Source organism: Hyla sarda, chromosome 1 (assembly GCF_029499605.1).
Source record: "Hyla sarda isolate aHylSar1 chromosome 1, aHylSar1.hap1, whole genome shotgun sequence".
Classification (NCBI taxonomy): Eukaryota; Metazoa; Chordata; class Amphibia; order Anura; family Hylidae; genus Hyla; species Hyla sarda.
The window spans coordinates 411,830,881-411,849,022 of NC_079189.1; the positions used below are offsets into that span (position 1 = coordinate 411,830,881).

The 18,142-nt window shown below is 42.4% G+C and overlaps 2 protein-coding genes across 3 annotated transcripts in view; one reads left to right on the forward strand and one right to left on the reverse strand.

Moving 5' to 3' along the window:
* Positions 1-9,426: 9,426 nt before the first annotated feature.
* Positions 9,427-17,376, reverse strand: IQCD (IQ motif containing D). The gene is made up of 5 exons (XM_056528761.1): positions 17,225-17,376; positions 14,323-15,133; positions 13,494-13,727; positions 12,806-12,877; positions 9,427-9,928 (listed from the first exon to the last, which is right to left on the reverse strand). The coding sequence occupies exons 2-5, from the start codon at positions 15,055-15,057 to the stop codon at positions 9,629-9,631; spliced, it is 1,341 nt and encodes a 446-aa protein (XP_056384736.1). The 5' UTR covers positions 15,058-15,133; positions 17,225-17,376; the 3' UTR covers positions 9,427-9,628.
* Positions 17,367-18,142, forward strand: part of TPCN1 (two pore segment channel 1) — a 68,257-nt gene continuing 67,481 nt past the window's right edge. Inside the window, exon 1 of one of the 2 annotated variants that reach the window (XM_056528759.1) lies at positions 17,367-17,501. The gene's annotated coding sequence lies outside the window, so the exon portion shown is untranslated. Of the gene's footprint in view, positions 17,605-18,142 lie in introns of both variants that reach the window. The other variant, XM_056528758.1, reaches the window with a different exon arrangement.

Genomic DNA, 18,142 nt, shown 5'->3' on the forward strand with positions numbered 1-18,142 from the left:
CACCAGCCTTAAATGTAAGAATGGGATTCTGTCCTATAATTTGCTGTTCACTTATATCTGTTGCAGCTTTTCAGTTCAGAACATATCTCAGTCTTCAACAGAGAAATCTCCTATTGCTATTATTCAGAATAGCATCTAGATTAGTTTCCTTGTAAGGCTGGGTTCACATAGGTCTGCCATAGGTGAACTCAGTCTAATTCTCGACGCAACAGTTGTCATCAGTTGTTTAGCATCCGGCATCCATTGTTTCTGAACGCCAGACAGGACACAGACAGGGAACACAGCAAGCTTTCCGGTGCCTGTCCAGGGTGTCCAACCATTCAGCGTCCAAATTGAGATGCCGGATGAATGTGAACTGTCCCATTTAAATAAATAGGGTCAGTTCTAGCATCAGTTTCCCTCCACTGCTTTTTAGAAAGCAATGAAGGGAAAAGATTATTGAAGCCGGATATATGTGAATGAGCCCTCATTTGGTGGATCTTTTAGAAGTTATTATGTTACTGTATGACCACCAGTTCTCTGAAGTTCCAATTTCACTTCCTTTTTTATTTTCAGTTCCTATTAGTTCATTTTCAAACTTTGATTTGTCTTTCATTGTTGTAATTTTTTTTATTTCTGATTCATCTTTTGATTTCAACAGACACGCTGGACCACTGTAAAATTAGCTCACCACTAAGCATTCAGGTGTTTTGCCAAAATTAGCAACTTTTCGGTGCTTAGCACATACGATAATATAACATATAATGTAAGCGATAACAGTATAAGACTAACGTCACAAAAAAAATTCTAAGTATTCTATGTGTGTATTTTCGCGCTTTAATGGGCTGTTTTTGTCGATTACGGACACAAGTACACATGAAAAATAAAACATGTCAGGAAATAGGTATAGGTTCCATATGCCATCATGCAGCACATTTGCCCACAGATGTTGTGGCTGGGCCTGTATATCCTGTACACTTGTAGGTCGCTAAGCTGGCTTTCCAGCTGGTTCTATAAATGCTCAGTGATAAATCTGGCAACTGGGTAGTCCAAGGATGTGTTGCAATTTGGGAGACATTACTGGGAGACCCTTGCTGTGTGTGGGTGAACATTATCCTGCTGACAAATGCCAGTTGGAAGCACTGAGAGGCAACTCATATAGCTGTAGGATGTCGTGAACATATCACTGAGCTGTTAGTGTCCGTAGTATCAATACTAGGTGTGACTGTCGGATGTGATGGCTACTCAGATGCTCATACCAGCAGTTGGGGGCAGTGTGTCGCTCTACAACACAGGCAGGGTTAAAGCATTCCCCATGAGACCTCCATACTCGAAATCCAACCATTGTTGCTAAATTCTATACAGCTCTAGTCCGTAGGAGGCCAGATTTCTCATTCATAACACCACTACAAACAAAGGTGATGGCAGACAGCAGTAAATAGCAGGACACGTAATGGCTACTGGGACACCATTTTTTCCTTTGCTAAACACCTAGAAATGCTCCAGGAAGAGACGAATGTGTAATGAAGGTGCTACCAATGTCTGGATGGTGGACAAGGAAACTGTAGGAGCTGTTCTTGCTTGTCTACTGAAAGGTTGTAGCAGGGCATGCTGGGAGTTGTAGTTAGTGAAAGGTTGTATCAGGGCATGCTGTGAGTTGTAGTTAGTGAAAGGCTGCACTAGAGTTCTCCTTTATTATTGTTTTATTCTCTTTCTTTCTTATCTCCTTCTTCTCGTTCTCAGTCTCCTCAAGGTTGTGTTCTTAATAAATTACATTTCCTGTAAGTAAAGTTTCTTGCTAAAGAATTTCACTATCTGCTAATTGGCGCTATGTACCCTGGGAAGAAGTGTGTAAAATCAAAACAATTATATCACCTTTTAGAGGTGTCCACATTTTTATTGGTCAATGTAAATACGCTTTTTGCTCGTGGCCACATTTTTATTGGTCAATGTAAATACGCTTTTTGCTCGAGGCCACATTTTAATTGGTCAATGTAAATACGCCCTTATTCCCTTTTTATACTGATGCTTAATGCAATAAAGTCAGAGTGTGTTCGCCATACTTGTCTGTTATCTTTTCCTATGAGGGATACACTCTCCTGGTGCCAGAGAAGGTGACACAAACCAAGGTACAACTAAGGCACTATATGCCAGGGGTATATAGTGAGGAGTTGCAGATCCTTTCAGCTGGGGGCTCGCTCCGGGGTCGAGAAGGTTAACCCCTAAAGGACCGGTAAGATCGACTCTATTGTCTGTTTTGCCGGGATTAAGGGCTCTGTCCAAAATCTCAATTCTGTAAACTTATTGTGCATCAGGGATGCACATTCACCTGTGTGTCAGGGACCACAGTGTGTCGTGTGTCAGGGACACACGCTAACGTTAACTATTTAGTGTGCCCGGGGTACATCTAAGGTTAACTGTTTGTGTATCAGGGATACACTATGTGTCAGGGACACGCGCTAAGGTTAACTGTTTGGTGTATCAGGGATACACCTAAGGTTAACTGTTTTGTGTATCAGGGATACACGCAAGGGTTAAATTGAACCTAGGATAGTATATAATATACTTAACAGGTTCTAGGAGACCCAATTTTGTTCAGGACCTTGGTTTGTTGTACCCTTCAATCTCTTTTTAGAAGTGTTAAGATTATTTGTTTGTCTGAGAATCTCTCTCGGGTGGTAAGTGTACGAGAGGGGCTCAGTGATATTTCATAAGTTGGTTTGTATATTTATTGTAAGTTGTTAAGACATCCGTAAGACGCCCCACCCCTCCGGCTAGAGGCAACTCCATGACCCGGAGATAGGTGAAAGCCAGTGACGGACAGTCTATAAACAACACTCCATCCTCTATGATATTTATCTAAGAGACCTAGATGTCCTCCTTAACCGTTGACAGGAATTGTCGGAGCCTTCACGGTTCAGCACAGCCGGTCCGGTAGGAGTTATAATTAGTAAATATCACAGACAATGGGCATCATTCTCTCAAAATCTAGTTTGCCTCCTCCTGAGGTTAAAGAGACATGTAAAGTTTATGTAGCCTGTGTGAATTGCACTATTACTTAGTAAATCTCTGTGTTGATAACTTAGCAGGATGAACAGAATGTATGATGAGAAATTCCAAAAACTGTGTCTGTGTGGTTGAGTAGGATTAATTGCCTGATTATCTCCTAAATAATGTTCTTTAGTGTGTTTAGATATAGTAGTTTGAGTGGACAAATAGCTGTGTGCAAGTAAGTGGTAGGAGTATATTGTTGTAAATTGCTTATGAGGATTAGAAAGATTCTTGTCAGAAATAGAGACTCAATGTTTTGCAGTGATGTGGTAAATCGCTAGGAAAGCCCTGTGTATGTAGTCGTATGATGGCGTTTATAGGATGGTTCTTATGATATAAAGTATGTTGCATATGTGTGAGGTGTATTAATGAGTCAGGAGTGTATAGAAAATGACCAGTGAATGTTTTTCCTGTGAAGCTGTTTGTGTTGTAATGGATTCTTCTTTAGATTGGTATAAAAAAAAAAAAAAATATATATATATATATATATATATATATATATATATAATAATAAATAAATCCACGTGGTATTAAATTGAACTTTTTGATGATATTTCATTAATTTCTTGTCTTCACAGTAACACTGGGTTGATGCCAAACAAAAAATAAAAAAATTAAATGTATCAGGAAATGCGATTAATTGTCTGATTATATTACAGGAATAATAAGAGAAGAAATTTGGCCAAGAAGAATAAAATAAGATATAAAATAAAATAAAGAGTGATCACTATTTAATTGATAAATATTACTTTAGGCATTTAAAATCAAGCTAATGGTTTACTGGATTATAAACAATGCGCATTAGAGATTATTATTTTTCAAATTTTTGAGAGAGCTGTGTACACTTTCTAATAATGTCGGTATTGTTACATGTTTCTTGTATGTCTCTTGATGTAAAGTAACACAGTTTGATACTAGACGTTCAAGGGTGACTGACCAGAATTGGGGAAAGACAAGGAGCCAGACTCAAAGGGGCGGTGACTGGTGACATAGAGGTTTGGGAGGAGTAAGATGGGGGTTTACAGGGAGCATGACAGCCTCTTCTTATTGAAAAACAAAATCACATTAGATTTGAAGGAGATATGTATGTGTGTATATATATATATATATATATATATATATATTTATATATGTGTATATATATATATATATATATATATATGTCTACTGTTTGAAATTGTGTACGTTCATAGTACCTGTATATACAATGCCCCGAGGGTGACCATTTAACCTTCCATTCCTTTCCTATCATACCTGAATGCCCGGTAAACCTCTTGGGAAGAGACCTCATATGTAAACTCAAATTACATATCACTGCATCCCCGTCCAGGTTAAATGTCACGTCTGACCTCACCCATAGTCACACCTGCGGGGTCCTATCCTGCTGGACATTGTCATGTTATGTCCCCGGCCCAGGTCCCACCTGAGGTAGGCCCCATTGTCTGGTCGCATGGAGACCATGATGTGGGACACAATGACTGTACACCATACAAGGCAAGACTCACATCAGACATCCTCCCGGTCTACCAAAAACAGTACCCCTTGTCACCTAAAAAAAAAAAAAATCAAAGGTATCCACCCTATGGTCAAACATTTCCTACACACTAGAGTTTTAGAACACACTGTCTCTCCCTACTGCACTCCAATTAATCCGGTCCCTAAACCCGATGGTACTGTCCGTTTTGTACAAGACCTGAGAGCCATCAACAGACTAATTGTGCCTATTGCCCCTATAGTTCCTGATGTCACCCAACTATTGTCATCAATCCCAGCACAGGCAACTCATTTTTCTGTCCTCGATCTGAAGAATGCTTTCTTCTCGATCCCAGTGGACAAAGAGACCAGACTCCTTTTTGCTTTTTCCTTTGAGGGACTACAGTTAACCTGGTGTAGAATGTCCCAGGGGTATGCTGATTCACCTGTTGTGTTCAGCATTGTCCTCCAAATCACTTTAAAATCATGGCATGCCCCCCAGGGTTCTGTTCTCCTCCAAAATGTTGATGATTTGTTAATGTGTAGTTTCTCTGAGGAGGCCTGCCTTGAGGATGGTGTTGTGAACAGGTTGAATATCTGGGTTTTGTTCTGCCAAAAGTGAAAAGGGAGCTAAGTACGTCTAGAGTCCAGTCTGTAGCGGACCTGGTCACCCCGCGCACCCGAAAGGAAATGCAATCTTTTCTGGGTATGATAAACTACTGCAGACAGTGGATTCCTGACTGCTCATGCTGCCCTGTCGGACAAACCAGATCTATTCAAATGGTCCTCCGACATGTACATAACTTTTGATTACTTGAAATGTGCATTAATGACGAGTCCAGGGCTAGGCCTCCCAGATTACTATTTGCCTTTCCATATGTATGCCCGAGACAATTGTAAAACCATGGCGGGTGTGCTGACACAATTTCACGGAGGCAAACTGCGTCCTTGTGCTTTTTTCTCAAAGGTGATGCCCGTCTCCGTACAGGGGATTCCGGCATGTCTGCGAGCTCTTGCTGCCTGTGCTGTGATTGTTGAACAATCTACCATCCTCACTTTAGGACATGACACTACCTAAAACACTTCTCATGATGTTATCTCTCTCCTTAACGGCCTACATACACAACACATGTCAGCACAACGACTCTGGATATGAAGTAATTCTACTCAGTAATCCATCCTTGAAATTGGTGTATGCCTCCCCTACATCTGGCCCTGCTCCAACTAATTGGGCTAAAAAATCATGATGATGTAATGCCGGACATACATGACTGCTTGCAAGTCATCCACACTGACACCTCACCCTGGCCCGACCTCTCTTCAGTGCCCATACCTGATGCTCTAGAAGTCTTTGTAGATGGGTCATGCACCCGCCCCAATGACAATGTTTACCATGCCGGTTATGCTATTGTCCAATTAGCTGACATTGTCCTCAAGGCCCAGTCCATTCCCTATAAGTCCACACAAGCTGCAGAACTCATCGCCCTCACAAGAGCCTGTACACTTTTGCTAATAAACCTGTCACCATTTACATGCACTTACCCTACCATCACAATTAGCCATCATTCACTGCAGGGAACACACACACATGGGACTGATCACATTTCAAAGGGCAATGCTCTAGCAGACCACACCGCCAAACTGGCTGGTACACAACAACCTGCCTCACGCATGTTACCAGTTCTTACACCTCCTTCACTCAAAGACACACAACAACTTCTCTCTCTCCAGTCATCTGTTCCCAAACAAGAGGAATATGATTGGTGTTATCCGGTATTGCAGAAAAATCCTGTAACAGGATTGATCTACAAAGAAGGGAGACCATGCATACCCCAACACAGTGCCCCAGTCTTTATTGCTCATTTCCACGGAGTAGGCCACAACAGCATCTCCACCACACACACCCTCCTCTCCCAACACTTTTACATCATGAATTCATAAACAACTGGTAGACAACTACATCAAACGTTGCCTCGTATGTCTCAGGAACAACCCCAATACACACCACTGTGTACAGCACCAACACCTACAGTACCATACAACACCTTTCACTCACCTACAAATTGACTACACCCACATATCAAAAGGTAAAGGGTAAACAAGAGTATGCCCTGGTCATCGTAGACATGTTCTCCAGATGGCCTTAAGTATTTCCTACCAAGAGAAGAAGATACAAAAACCACTGCACACATACTCACACAATACATCATCCCCGATGGGGATTTCCACTTGTAATCGAGTCTGATCAGCGTCCAGCTTTCACCTCTAGACTCAAAAGATCTTGTACAAAAAAAAAATCCTTCAGGTAGAGTAGAAATTCCACATCTCCTACCACCCACAGTGTTCTAGGAAGCAACAGGGGGAACATTTAAAATAAATAAATAAAATACTTCCCATCATATTAGCTGAAATTAGAATGAACCCCACATAAGACCCTTGGCCTGTCCCCCTTTGAAATCCTCATGGGTAGACCCTTCCCCACGCCTTGGGCAAAGAAACCTTTGGTGACTTTAGAAGGTGACCTAGACCAAATCAGGAAATAACATGTCACACAACTTATTCAAAATCTGTCAGACATTGAGAACAAAATCTATTTGAAGTCTCCTCTTTCTTCGCAGGAACCAACTCATCTCTTCGAAGTGGGAGACCTAGTACTGGTCAAATAACTGCGAGGGAAAAAGTCCCAGGCTGACTTTTCCTACGGTCTCCCAGCCTCTGTGGTAGCAGTAACCCGCACAGCTGTACTCACGATGATTCCCCCTACCTGGATCCACGCCACTAGGATCAAGCTGTACCAGAAGAAAGCAGTAAAAGGGGTAATAACGGGAGCAGACAGCTCTGACCTGAATACCCAACCAGAGGTACGAACGGGAGCAGACAGCTCTGACCTGAAGACCCAACCAGAGATACTAACGGGGGCAGACAGCCCTGACCTGAAGACCCAACCAGAGGTACTAACGGGGACAGACAGCCCTGACCTGAAGACCCAACCAGAGGTACTAACGGGGGCAGACAGCCCTGACCTGAAGACCCAACCAGAGGTACTAACGGGGGCAGACAGCCCTGACCTCCATCTCCTAGCGAAGTTTGAAGAGTTCTGGAACCATGTGGAAAAAAACGCTGCCTGGCACTCCCATCATGGTCAATAACCTTATTGACTTTATTGACTATTAGCTACACTCAGGGGCAAGTAGGCAACACTTGGGAGTGCGGGATCTCTGTTCTATGGTATAACTCCACATCCTCGAGTGCTGTTTCCTGGCTTACCCCCCCCTCCCTGCCTAATGTACACATGTCCTACTATAGTAAGTGTTTACAGTGATAGGTATAGTACTGTTGATTGTTGCTTTCATTGCCATATGTGTCCTCCCCTGTTTCTGAAAAATCCTTTCTAAGAGTGTAAGCGATCTTTCTATGTATCAATCCCTTCCCACAGGACACTCTCCGGAAGCCTACAAATCTTACGTGCAGCACTATAAGAACACTCGGAAATAGAACCATGTTATTTAAAAAAATTATGGTTCTAAGAGGGGATTGAAAGGTTGTAGCAGGGCATGCTGGGAGTTGTAGTTAGTGAAAGGTTGTATCAGGGCATGCTGGGAGTTGTAGTTAGTGAAAGGTTGTATCAGGGCATGCTGGGAGTTGTAGTTAGTGAAAGGTTGTATCAGGGCATGCTGTGAGTTGTAGTTAGTGAAAGGCTGCACTAGAGTTCTCCTTTATTATTGTTTTATTCTCTTTCTTTCTTATCTCCTTCTTCTCGTTCTCAGTCTCCTCAAGGTCGTGTTCTTAATAAATTACATTTCCTGTAAGTAAAGTTTCTTGCTAAAGAATTTCACTATCTGCTAATTGGCGCTATGTACCCTGGGAAGAAGTGTGTAAAATCAAAACAATTATATCACCTTTTAGAGGTGTCCACATTTTTATTGGTCAATGTAAATACGCTTTTTGCTCGTGGCCACATTTTTATTGGTCAATGTAAATACGCTTTTTGCTCGAGGCCACATTTTATTTGGTCAATGTAAATACACCCTTATTCCCTTTTTATACTGATGCTTAATGCAATAAAGTCAGAGTGTGTTCGCCATACTTGTCTGTTATCTTTTCCTATGAGGGATACACTCTCCTGGTGCCAGAGAAGGTGACACAAACCAAGGTACAACTAAGGCACTATATGCCAGGGGTATATAGTTTGGAGTTGCAGATCCTTTCATCTACTATGATTGATATGAGTTTCTATGGGGGGGGCTAATTATCTGTCCCTATACAAGTCATATTATCTTAGTTCAAATCAGCACCTACAGAAGCCTTATTTACAAACTGAGGTCATATCAGCCACTACATACAGAGGCTATGTGTACATGTCAGCTGCTGATATGACCTCTGCAGGGCATGATGTGACCTGAGTAGAGGTCAGATCCAGTGTCTGTATTAGTTTAGGTGGTCGGGTGCAGTTTCTGTATCTGTATTAAAATTTAATTTCCCACACCTGTGGCTTTTTAAAGTGCATCCATTGCTTCAAAAACTATTTACATGTTCTAGACATTTTAAAAGTTTTGATCAGTGTTCAGTGTGAGTGTTCAGACCCCTACCAATTGTTAAAAAAAGTGGATGACTGAGACAATCCCATAGACTTACATTGTAAGTTTGTCTGACGCTCTTCTCCCAGCTAGGTTTAGCTATCCCTCGTGGTCTGAACACTTGGACCCAAACCAATCACAGCTTTTGATGTTTCTACAACTTGTCAAATTACAACTAGTGTCTGTGTATAAATAGTCAATGAGTTTGATAGCTCTCACGTGGATGCTAGATACTGAGCCATGCGGAGAAGAAAAGAACTGTCAAAAGAGCTGCCTAACAAGGTAATGAAACTTTATCAGGATGGAAACGGATATAAAAAAACATATGTATCCAAAGCCTTGAAAATGCCTGTCAGTACTGTTTAATCGCTTATTATGATAAAATCTCTTGATACCAAACCAAGGGCAGGTAGATCAAGAAAGATGCCAGAAGACGGTAAAAGTTCATCTTTAGGCATAAGCACATCTTTAATTTTAAAGAAATATTATTGTGCAATAAGAAAAACGGGTGTGTCAGAATGTTTCTCTATACGGTGTAATGTATTCTCTTATTTTTTGGCCTTTTTGGCTTTCCCTTTTCCTCCTGCTCCTTTTCCTTTCTTCTTTTTCTTTTTCTTGGACTTCATTGACTGGCGAACTCGGTACCCTTTCCAATGTGCCTGGATAACTATTGCTGCCCGAGTCATGTTGGCCAGCTCCTTCTCTGCTTCTTCTTTCCTCAACTGGGCCAGTCGTCTTTCCTCCATGATCTGCACATATTCCACTTCCAGGACTGCCAGCTTCTCCTTCAGCTCGGCTAACTGAGCCTTCTCCTCTTCATACATCCCCTCAAGTTCCTCTAACTCCGCCTGTGGTTCAGTGAACAGGAAAGAAATTAAGGGACAGATACAACTTTCAATTTTCAAGCATTTGCTTTTTTGATTTTGTGGTTACTAGATTAATATTTTCTTAGTGACAAAAAGCATGCAAATGAAAGGGAATGACTATATGGTAAAGGACATGAAATACTAAAGGGGTATTCCCATCTAGACATTTATGGGGCCTGCAAATATATGATACTATAGTATAATATACTGATACATTACCCATTCTTTTCCACAAAAAGAACATTAATATCCAAACCTGCATATTTACTGCCGTATGGAGTAGACTGGACACTTCCAGTTACATTTGGCAACATTTATCTCATAGCGAACAAATGGATCCTGAAATGTTTTCTAATAGGAAAAAAATATCTAAATATCTAAAGGGGTTGTAAGTATGTCTGCTCCACTAAATGTCTAAAAGAGCAATAAACAAATAAACACAGTGCAGGAGCAATCACTACTGTGTTCCTTAAAACTATTCGAAATCTATACATATATATATATATATATATATAAAGAGAATGCCTGACTCATCAACGCCCAGCCTAAACCCTTGGACCTAAAAAGCTGAATTTTTTCACAGGTGTTGTTTTTAAGACGTAGACGAGGAATAAGAAAGGATTTTTCGAAATTCAGCCCATAAGGGGGTGAAAAAGGAGTTGAAAGTTTTTATGGATGTCCTTCATTTTTGAAGCTAGAATCATGAAAATTTCTAGGCTAACAATTAGAGATAAAGAAACACGTGTTTTATCGTTTTCTAAAATTCCACCCCTGAAGGGGTGAAACGGGGGTTCGAAGTTTGTATGAATTAACCCCTTGCCGTAGAACGCCGGGTATACCCCGTGTTGCAGCACGGGAGGTTAATGAAGCGAGCTCAGGAGCTGAGCTCTCATCATACTCGCACAATCCCGGCTGCTATCAGCAGCCAGGAACATGGCTAATCGCCGTTCCGGCAGATGTCCGGCATTAACTCTTTAGATGGGGCGATCAAAGTTAAAAGAATTCGGGTTGTTTGGATGCCCCTAGACTTTACCCAGAGCGGCCTCATTACTATAGGATCGTAAAAAGTAGATCTATGTTACCCCAAATTTAACCCGAGCGAAGCCGCAGGCAAAAGCTAGTATATATATGTATATACAGGGTGGGCCATTTATATGAATACACCTTAATAAAATGGCAATGTTTGGTGATATTAACTTCCTGTTTGTGGCACATTAGTATATGTGAGGGGGGAAACTTTTCAAGATGGGTGGTGATCATGGCGGCCATTTTGAAGTCGGCCATTTTGTTTTTTCAATAGGAAGAGGGTCATGTGACACATCAAACTTATTGGGAATTTCACAAGAAAAACAATGGTGTGCTTGGTTTTAACATAAGTTTATTCTTTCATGAGTTATTTACAAGTTTCTCTTTGTTTACAGCCATTGACATGTCGTCGAGGTTAACACGTGAGTAGCGGATAGAAATTGTGTTGATGTCTGGTGAACGCACTAACCGGGTCATTGCAGCAGATTTCAATGCAAGACACCCTACGAGACCACCCATCTCCCATGGTACAGTTAGCAAACTGCTTGCTATGTTTTGTGAAACTGGTTCAGTGTTGGATTTGCCAAAATGTGGACGCATGAAATCTGTCACTAATGAAGATACCTCAGTGGCTGTCCTAGCTTCATTCAGCAAGAGCCCACAGCGTAGCACTCGCCACATGTCACTGGAGAGTGGCATTAGTCGAACATCCCTTCGGTGGATATTAGCTACTCACAAATTGCACCCTTACAAACTTCAGCTACTGCAGCATCTCAACGAGGATGACCCAGATTGGCGCACTGAATTTACAGAATGGACATAACAAAAATTGGAACAGGACCCTCAGTTTACGCAGAAGATTTTGTTCAGTGATCAGGCAAACTTTTATGTGAATGGTGAAGTTAACAAACAAAACCACCGCTACTGGTCTGACGCTAACCCACATTGAATAGATCCCTCCAAGACTGTTGGAACACAAAAATGTATGGTATGGTGTGGTATATGGGGTACAAAGATAGTGGGGCCATTCTTCATCAATGGAAACCTCAAGGCCACTGGATATGCAAAATTGCTCCATGATGATGTGTTTCCCTCTTTATGCACTGAAGCTGGCACATTCCCTGAGTTTTTCCAGCAAGATGGTGCACCACCACATTATGGGTGTCAGGTCCGAGCATTCCTAGATGAACAGTTTCCTGGAAAGTGGATTGGTCGTCGTGGGGCAGTTGAATGGCCCCCAAGGTCTCCCGATCTGACCCCCTTAGACTTTTATCTTTGGGGTCATCTGAAGGCAATTGTCTATGCTGTGAAGATACGAGATGTGCAGCACCTGAAACTACGGATACTGGAAGCCTGTGCTGCCATTTCTCCTGCGGTGTTGCTATCAGTGTGTGAAGAGTGGGAGAAGAGGGTTGCATTGACAATCCAACACAATGAGCAGCACATTGAACACATTTTATAAGTGGTCAGAAACTTGTAAATAACTCATGAAAGAATAAAGTTACGTTAAAACCAAGCACATCATTGTTTTTCTTGTGAAATTCCCAATAAGCTTGATGTGTCACATGACCCTCTTCCTATTGAAAAAACAAAAGTTGGATTCAAAATGGCCGACTTCAAAATGGCCGCCATGGTCACCACCCATCTTGAAAAGTTTCCCCCCCTCACATATACTAATGTGCCACAAACAGGAAGTTAATATCACCAACCATTCCCATTTTATTAAGGTGTATCCATATAAATGACCCACTCTGTATATATATATATATATATATATATATATATATATATATATGTATATACACACAAAAACTAGCAGTCAACTTTTCATACCTGTTTTTCTCCCATGTCACCATCATATTTTTGGATCCAGTTCTCAATCTCAGTTTCAACTTTATATTTTTTCTGTAAATGTATTGATAAAAAAAAAAAATGTCAAGAGAAATGACAGTAGTCTCAACAGGACACAACATGCTATTCTATATCATCAGAACCACAGAGGAGGAGGTTAGCAACAAGCAACATAGTAATGCATCACTACAGGATCAGATTTCAGGATCAGAAGTGGCTGCATGAAGCTGGTGTACATAGTTCTGCACAGGCGCTTGTATACTCTAAATGTGGATTAATTCATCATTTCTGAAGCACTGGTACAAGGACCACATGGTTATTAAATTAAACGTGTCAGTGGTTTTATTCATTGTTACTGTCTTTACAAAAGAAATATTTGTCGGGTCATAAAGACATGTCAAAAGTTTAAGTCTGAATGCTTAGACCCTTTCTATTTTCAACAACAAGCAAGGAGCTAAGCTTCACTTCGCTTGTTCTAGCAATTAATGGGGGTCTCCGAATTTAGATCCTGAACGATCTGCTCTGAATGGGTCAGAGTTCTCCCTATCCAAAAATGAATTCACAGATTGTCTAGTATGTGCATGTGACTCACAGCTTTTTTTGGCATAATGTGAATGCATATATTATTATTAGCATCCATATTATTGTATTTAAGCAACATACAAATTACCTTTCGAAGGCTGAGTTCTATCTCGCGGTTCTCTGCAATTGTACCATTGAGCTGTGATCTCACTTGCTGCAGATCCTGCTGAAGCTTTGTGATTTTCCCATCTGAGGCTCGGCAGTCTGACTTTTGCTGCGTTTCTGCCTCCTGCACTGTGCGTTTTATCTGGTTTTCTGAAAACTTTTCCAATTGATGCAGGTTGATTTTAAGCTGCCGGATAACCTCATTTTTCTTGGCGATCTAGAGACAACAGTACCAGTTTTGTTATACTATAATGCTACCTATGTAATAGTAAAGCTTGCATAAGGTTTTTCACCAGAGTTCTTGTATAGTGTTTGCATAGTCATTGTACTAAATAGACAAAAGTAGTGAAAACAGCATTGTATAATGGAGATTACAAAATGCTAGTTTTCTACGCTCCTGCTGTACAACCAATGTTAGGCTATGTTCACACAACGGAATGTCCACACGGAGAATCTCGCCGGACATTGCGGGGTGCTGGCAAAATATGCTGGCGCTAGGACCCCCCCAGGAAAGCACCGTCTCATAGACGGCTATGCATTCCATGCAGGCTCTGCACATAGAATGAACGTGTTCATTCTTTGTGCAGACATGTAAAATGGAATTTCCGTACCGGAAACATCTGGCGCAGAAATTCCGCCGTGTGCACAGCGCAGCAGAATCCTGTTGAATTCAACGGGACTCTGCTGCAGTGGAATCTCAGTGTCGGATTCCAATGTGGAATCCGACATGGAAATTCTGACATGTGACCTTGGCCTCGGAAGCTAAGATCCCAGAGGTCAATTCCCCCTCATAGTGGAAAGTCATTACATACCTCAGTATCCCGGTCCAGAATAGCTGCATTAAGTTCTTCTTCTACAGCCATCAATACGGCCCGGTTTTTGTGGTCACGTAATGTTATCTCCTGGAGATATCGCATTCTCTCATTCTGCTCTAGTGGAGTGGTCAGGAGCATCTCAAAAAGAAATGCCCTCAACTCTGATAGAAAGTGGATCAATGCCTGTGAGGGCTGATTCCTTACTTTTCCATCAGATCTTAAAGCCTGGCAGGCCATTGGATTTGTCAAAAATAACCTCAAAGTATTCCTCACAGAGCTCTGAACGCCCTGGCGAAGTGCACCAAAGTGTATGTCAGCGTATTCTGCCATATCTGGTTTTTCCCCTTGGAAGCTGGACTCATGCTCTTCACTTTTCGTTCGCTGAAGATGTCTTTGCATGTTATCCTGCAGTCTCTTGTGTTCCCGCAGTGCCCCAGTCAGCTCGGCACCAAAAACAACGCTATACCTGTCCAGATTTTCAATGGCATGTTGAAACAGGCTGACCAACTCTAGCTTTTTAATAGTTTCATCCAGCACTGCCACTACTCTTTGTGTTTCTATGGAGGTTAGCTTCTTACGGCCTGGTTCCAGCATCTTCATGCTGTCAATGTTTGGAAGCATCTTAATGGGACTGAGCTTCAAGTGTCTTCCAACATTTCCAGGTGGAGACTGCAATGGCTGAGGTGAGGACAGTAGGGTTGCTGGGTTCATTGAAAGGATTTCCGATGCCATGTTGAAGACGTTGAGCCAAACTCAGTGATTTTCTCCAAGATTATTTATGCATCTATGCTTGGCTAATATTGGGAGACTGTAATCCACACAAACATAAGACAATGTTAATGATACAAAGGAAAAGTTAGCTATTACGCGTCCAATAAAGTGCATGGAAGGGTGGTGGGGACTACTTTCAACTAGAGCTGCGCGGTATGACCAAAAATGTGTATCACGGTATTTTTGTAACTTATGGCGATTACACGGTATATAAAGGTATTTCTTTCACCACCCAAATTATGTGACCCGCGAGCGCTGTTCTGCTCCCCCCTCCCCCCCAAATCATGTTACCCGCCAGTGCTGTTCTGCTCCCCCCCAATAAATTATCAGCCGTCAGCCTATCACCGGCTGGAGTGATGTCCCGCCCCGGCAGGTGATAGGCTGAGCCCACTGTCATGTAATAAGCCAGCTTCTTACATGACAGTGGGCTCAGCCTATCACCTGCCGGGGCGGGACATCGCTGTGGCCGGTGATAGGCTGACGGCTGTCCGACGTTCCCGTCCCCAGCGTAAGGCCGCCGTTGGCTGTCCGGGCATGCTGGGAGTTGTAGTTTTGCAACATCTGGAGGTCTGCTGGTTGGAGACCACTGGCGTACAGTATAGAGTTCCAGCGCCGGTGGCCCGCAACCAAGAGGAGGAGGGCAGTGCTTGCGGGTGACATATGTGAGTAATACCCCGCTGGCCTGATAATTTATTGGTGGGGAGCAGAACAGCGCTGCCGGGTAACATTATTTGGGGGGGGAGGCGAGGAGCAGAATAGCGCTGGCAGGTGACATGTGAGTAGTTCCCCGATGTGAGGACAGCGAAGCGGGCTGATAATTCATTAATTCCCGAGGGGGAGGGGCCAAACCGGTATGCGGTATGGGGAAAAATTCATATCGAGCAGCACAAAAATTTTGGTATTCGATATGAAACGGTATACCGCCCAGCCCTACTTTCAACTTAAGGGTATGTTCACGCAGCCACAAAATACACTACAAAAATTCCAAGGACAGCCCCAGGTTTCTGCACCATATGTTGACATAGTGGACTGTATTTTTAGATGCTGATTAGCCCCATTTTAATTTGTCCTGCATAGCCAATAATGAGCTGGAGAAATAAGCTTGGAATAAGTTACACGTTCCTTATTCTGATGTATATAAAGGGGTTTCCCCCCCACTTTATTTAGTTATCCTCTAACCACAGGATAGGGGTTAACAGGCAGATTGGGAGGGTCTGACTGCTGGGACCCCCACTAATCCAGAGAATGGAGACATAATTGTCCTTGGAACCTATGGTGAAAGTACTGAAATGTTTGGTTGCCCCATAAAGAATGAATGGACTGGTAGCCACACCATTAGATTTGCATCATGCATTCTGGAAACAATTATGTCCCCGTTCTCGAGATTGACGGGGGTCCCAATGGTCAGACCCCGAAAGATCTGCTTGTTAATAACTTAATGAGATGAGAAAGCCCCTATAAACTGTGCACCTAAAAAAAAAATATGTACGCCGTAATTTACTGTGTGAACTGTGGTGTATATTCCCATTGAAAACAATGGGTGCACATTGTTTATGTTTTCAGAACATACTTTGGCAAGCAATACGTGCCACAATACATGCCAAAAAACTATTTGCGAACATAGCCTAAGGCTTAAGTGGTCAGTCCTGGGTCAGCTGACTTACAGGATGACATCATCCCCTATCAGGTCATTCCTGCTAGCTCATAGACCCCTCCCCACCCAGATCTGTATACTGCTGCTATCTCTATGGGATCAGGTTATATAGTAGACATACTCCTCTCTTGAGGCTGTGTTGCATTTTTTTGCAGGTGCTATTTTACTGTGCAAATCACAGAAAAAAATATATAGTTTTTTACCGTAATTCTAAAAAGAAAAGAAAAAAAACCTGCAGCTGGATGAGCCAAAGTACAGTTAAATTCTATGTAAAATGCATCAAAACTGCAAGTAGTGTGAACTGAGCCTGATAGAGACCAACAGCAGTGTGTCCAAACCAATGTGTCTCCAGCTGTTGCAAAACTACAACTCCCAGCATGTCTAGACAGCTGTGAACATAGCTGAGAGCACCATGTAATGTCCCTAGACTAATGGAAACATCAGAGGGATAAAAAGCAATAAAAGACACTGCACCTGCAGACAGTCGATGGACTCCTCTTCTTCAACACTGTCTACCTGTGGAGTTTTTCCGTGTACAGTTGCCGTGGAAACAAAATCATGTGACTTAGTGATATGCCTAGCCAATGACAGATTACCTTTTAGTGCGCAAGCGCAGAAGCCCGAACTGCTTCGACAATAACATATGGCGAGGACTCGTGAAACACAGGCAGGGCTGCAAAGGAATGTTGCGCATGCGCCTTTCGGGTACACATAAGTTATCTACTCCAGCGCGCATGTGCGGAAGGATACGGTAAGGATCTGTGGGTGCTGAAGTGATGGGGTTTTAATTGATATCTGATTACAGAAGCGGCACGAAATCCTCGCGTCACGTGATGCCAAAGTGAGCTTGAGAGGTAAAGTGGTGACGTGCGGCACTGGCTAGGTAACGCCTAAGGTGTGAATGGGTCCATGCGATCGCGATGTTCCATGTATTCCGAGGAGGAAGAGAAAGTTCACATCTGTCATTAGCATGTGATGACTTGGTGACGTTTATGTTTCCATCGAGGACGGGGCACTGACTGGTGATTTCTTATAGCTTGAACTAGTGTTTCCCAATCAGAGTGCCTCTAACTGTGCAAAACTACAACTCCCAGCATGCCCGGACAGCCTTTGGCTGTCCGGGCATGCTGGGAGTTGTAGTTTTCCAACTCCTGAAGGCACCCTGGTTGGGAGATACTGGCTTCCCTGGTCATTATATATATATATATATATATATATATATATATATATATATATATATAAAGACTGGCACTGCCCTGCAATAGTTGTGCCATGTGGGCCATGTGGGCTCAAGCAAAGTGGAGAGAGGGTTAATTCTGTCTTCTTTCATACCGAAAATGGACAACTTTGCCTTTGAGTGTCAAGGCTTAGCCCCAGTCCATAGATTACAGT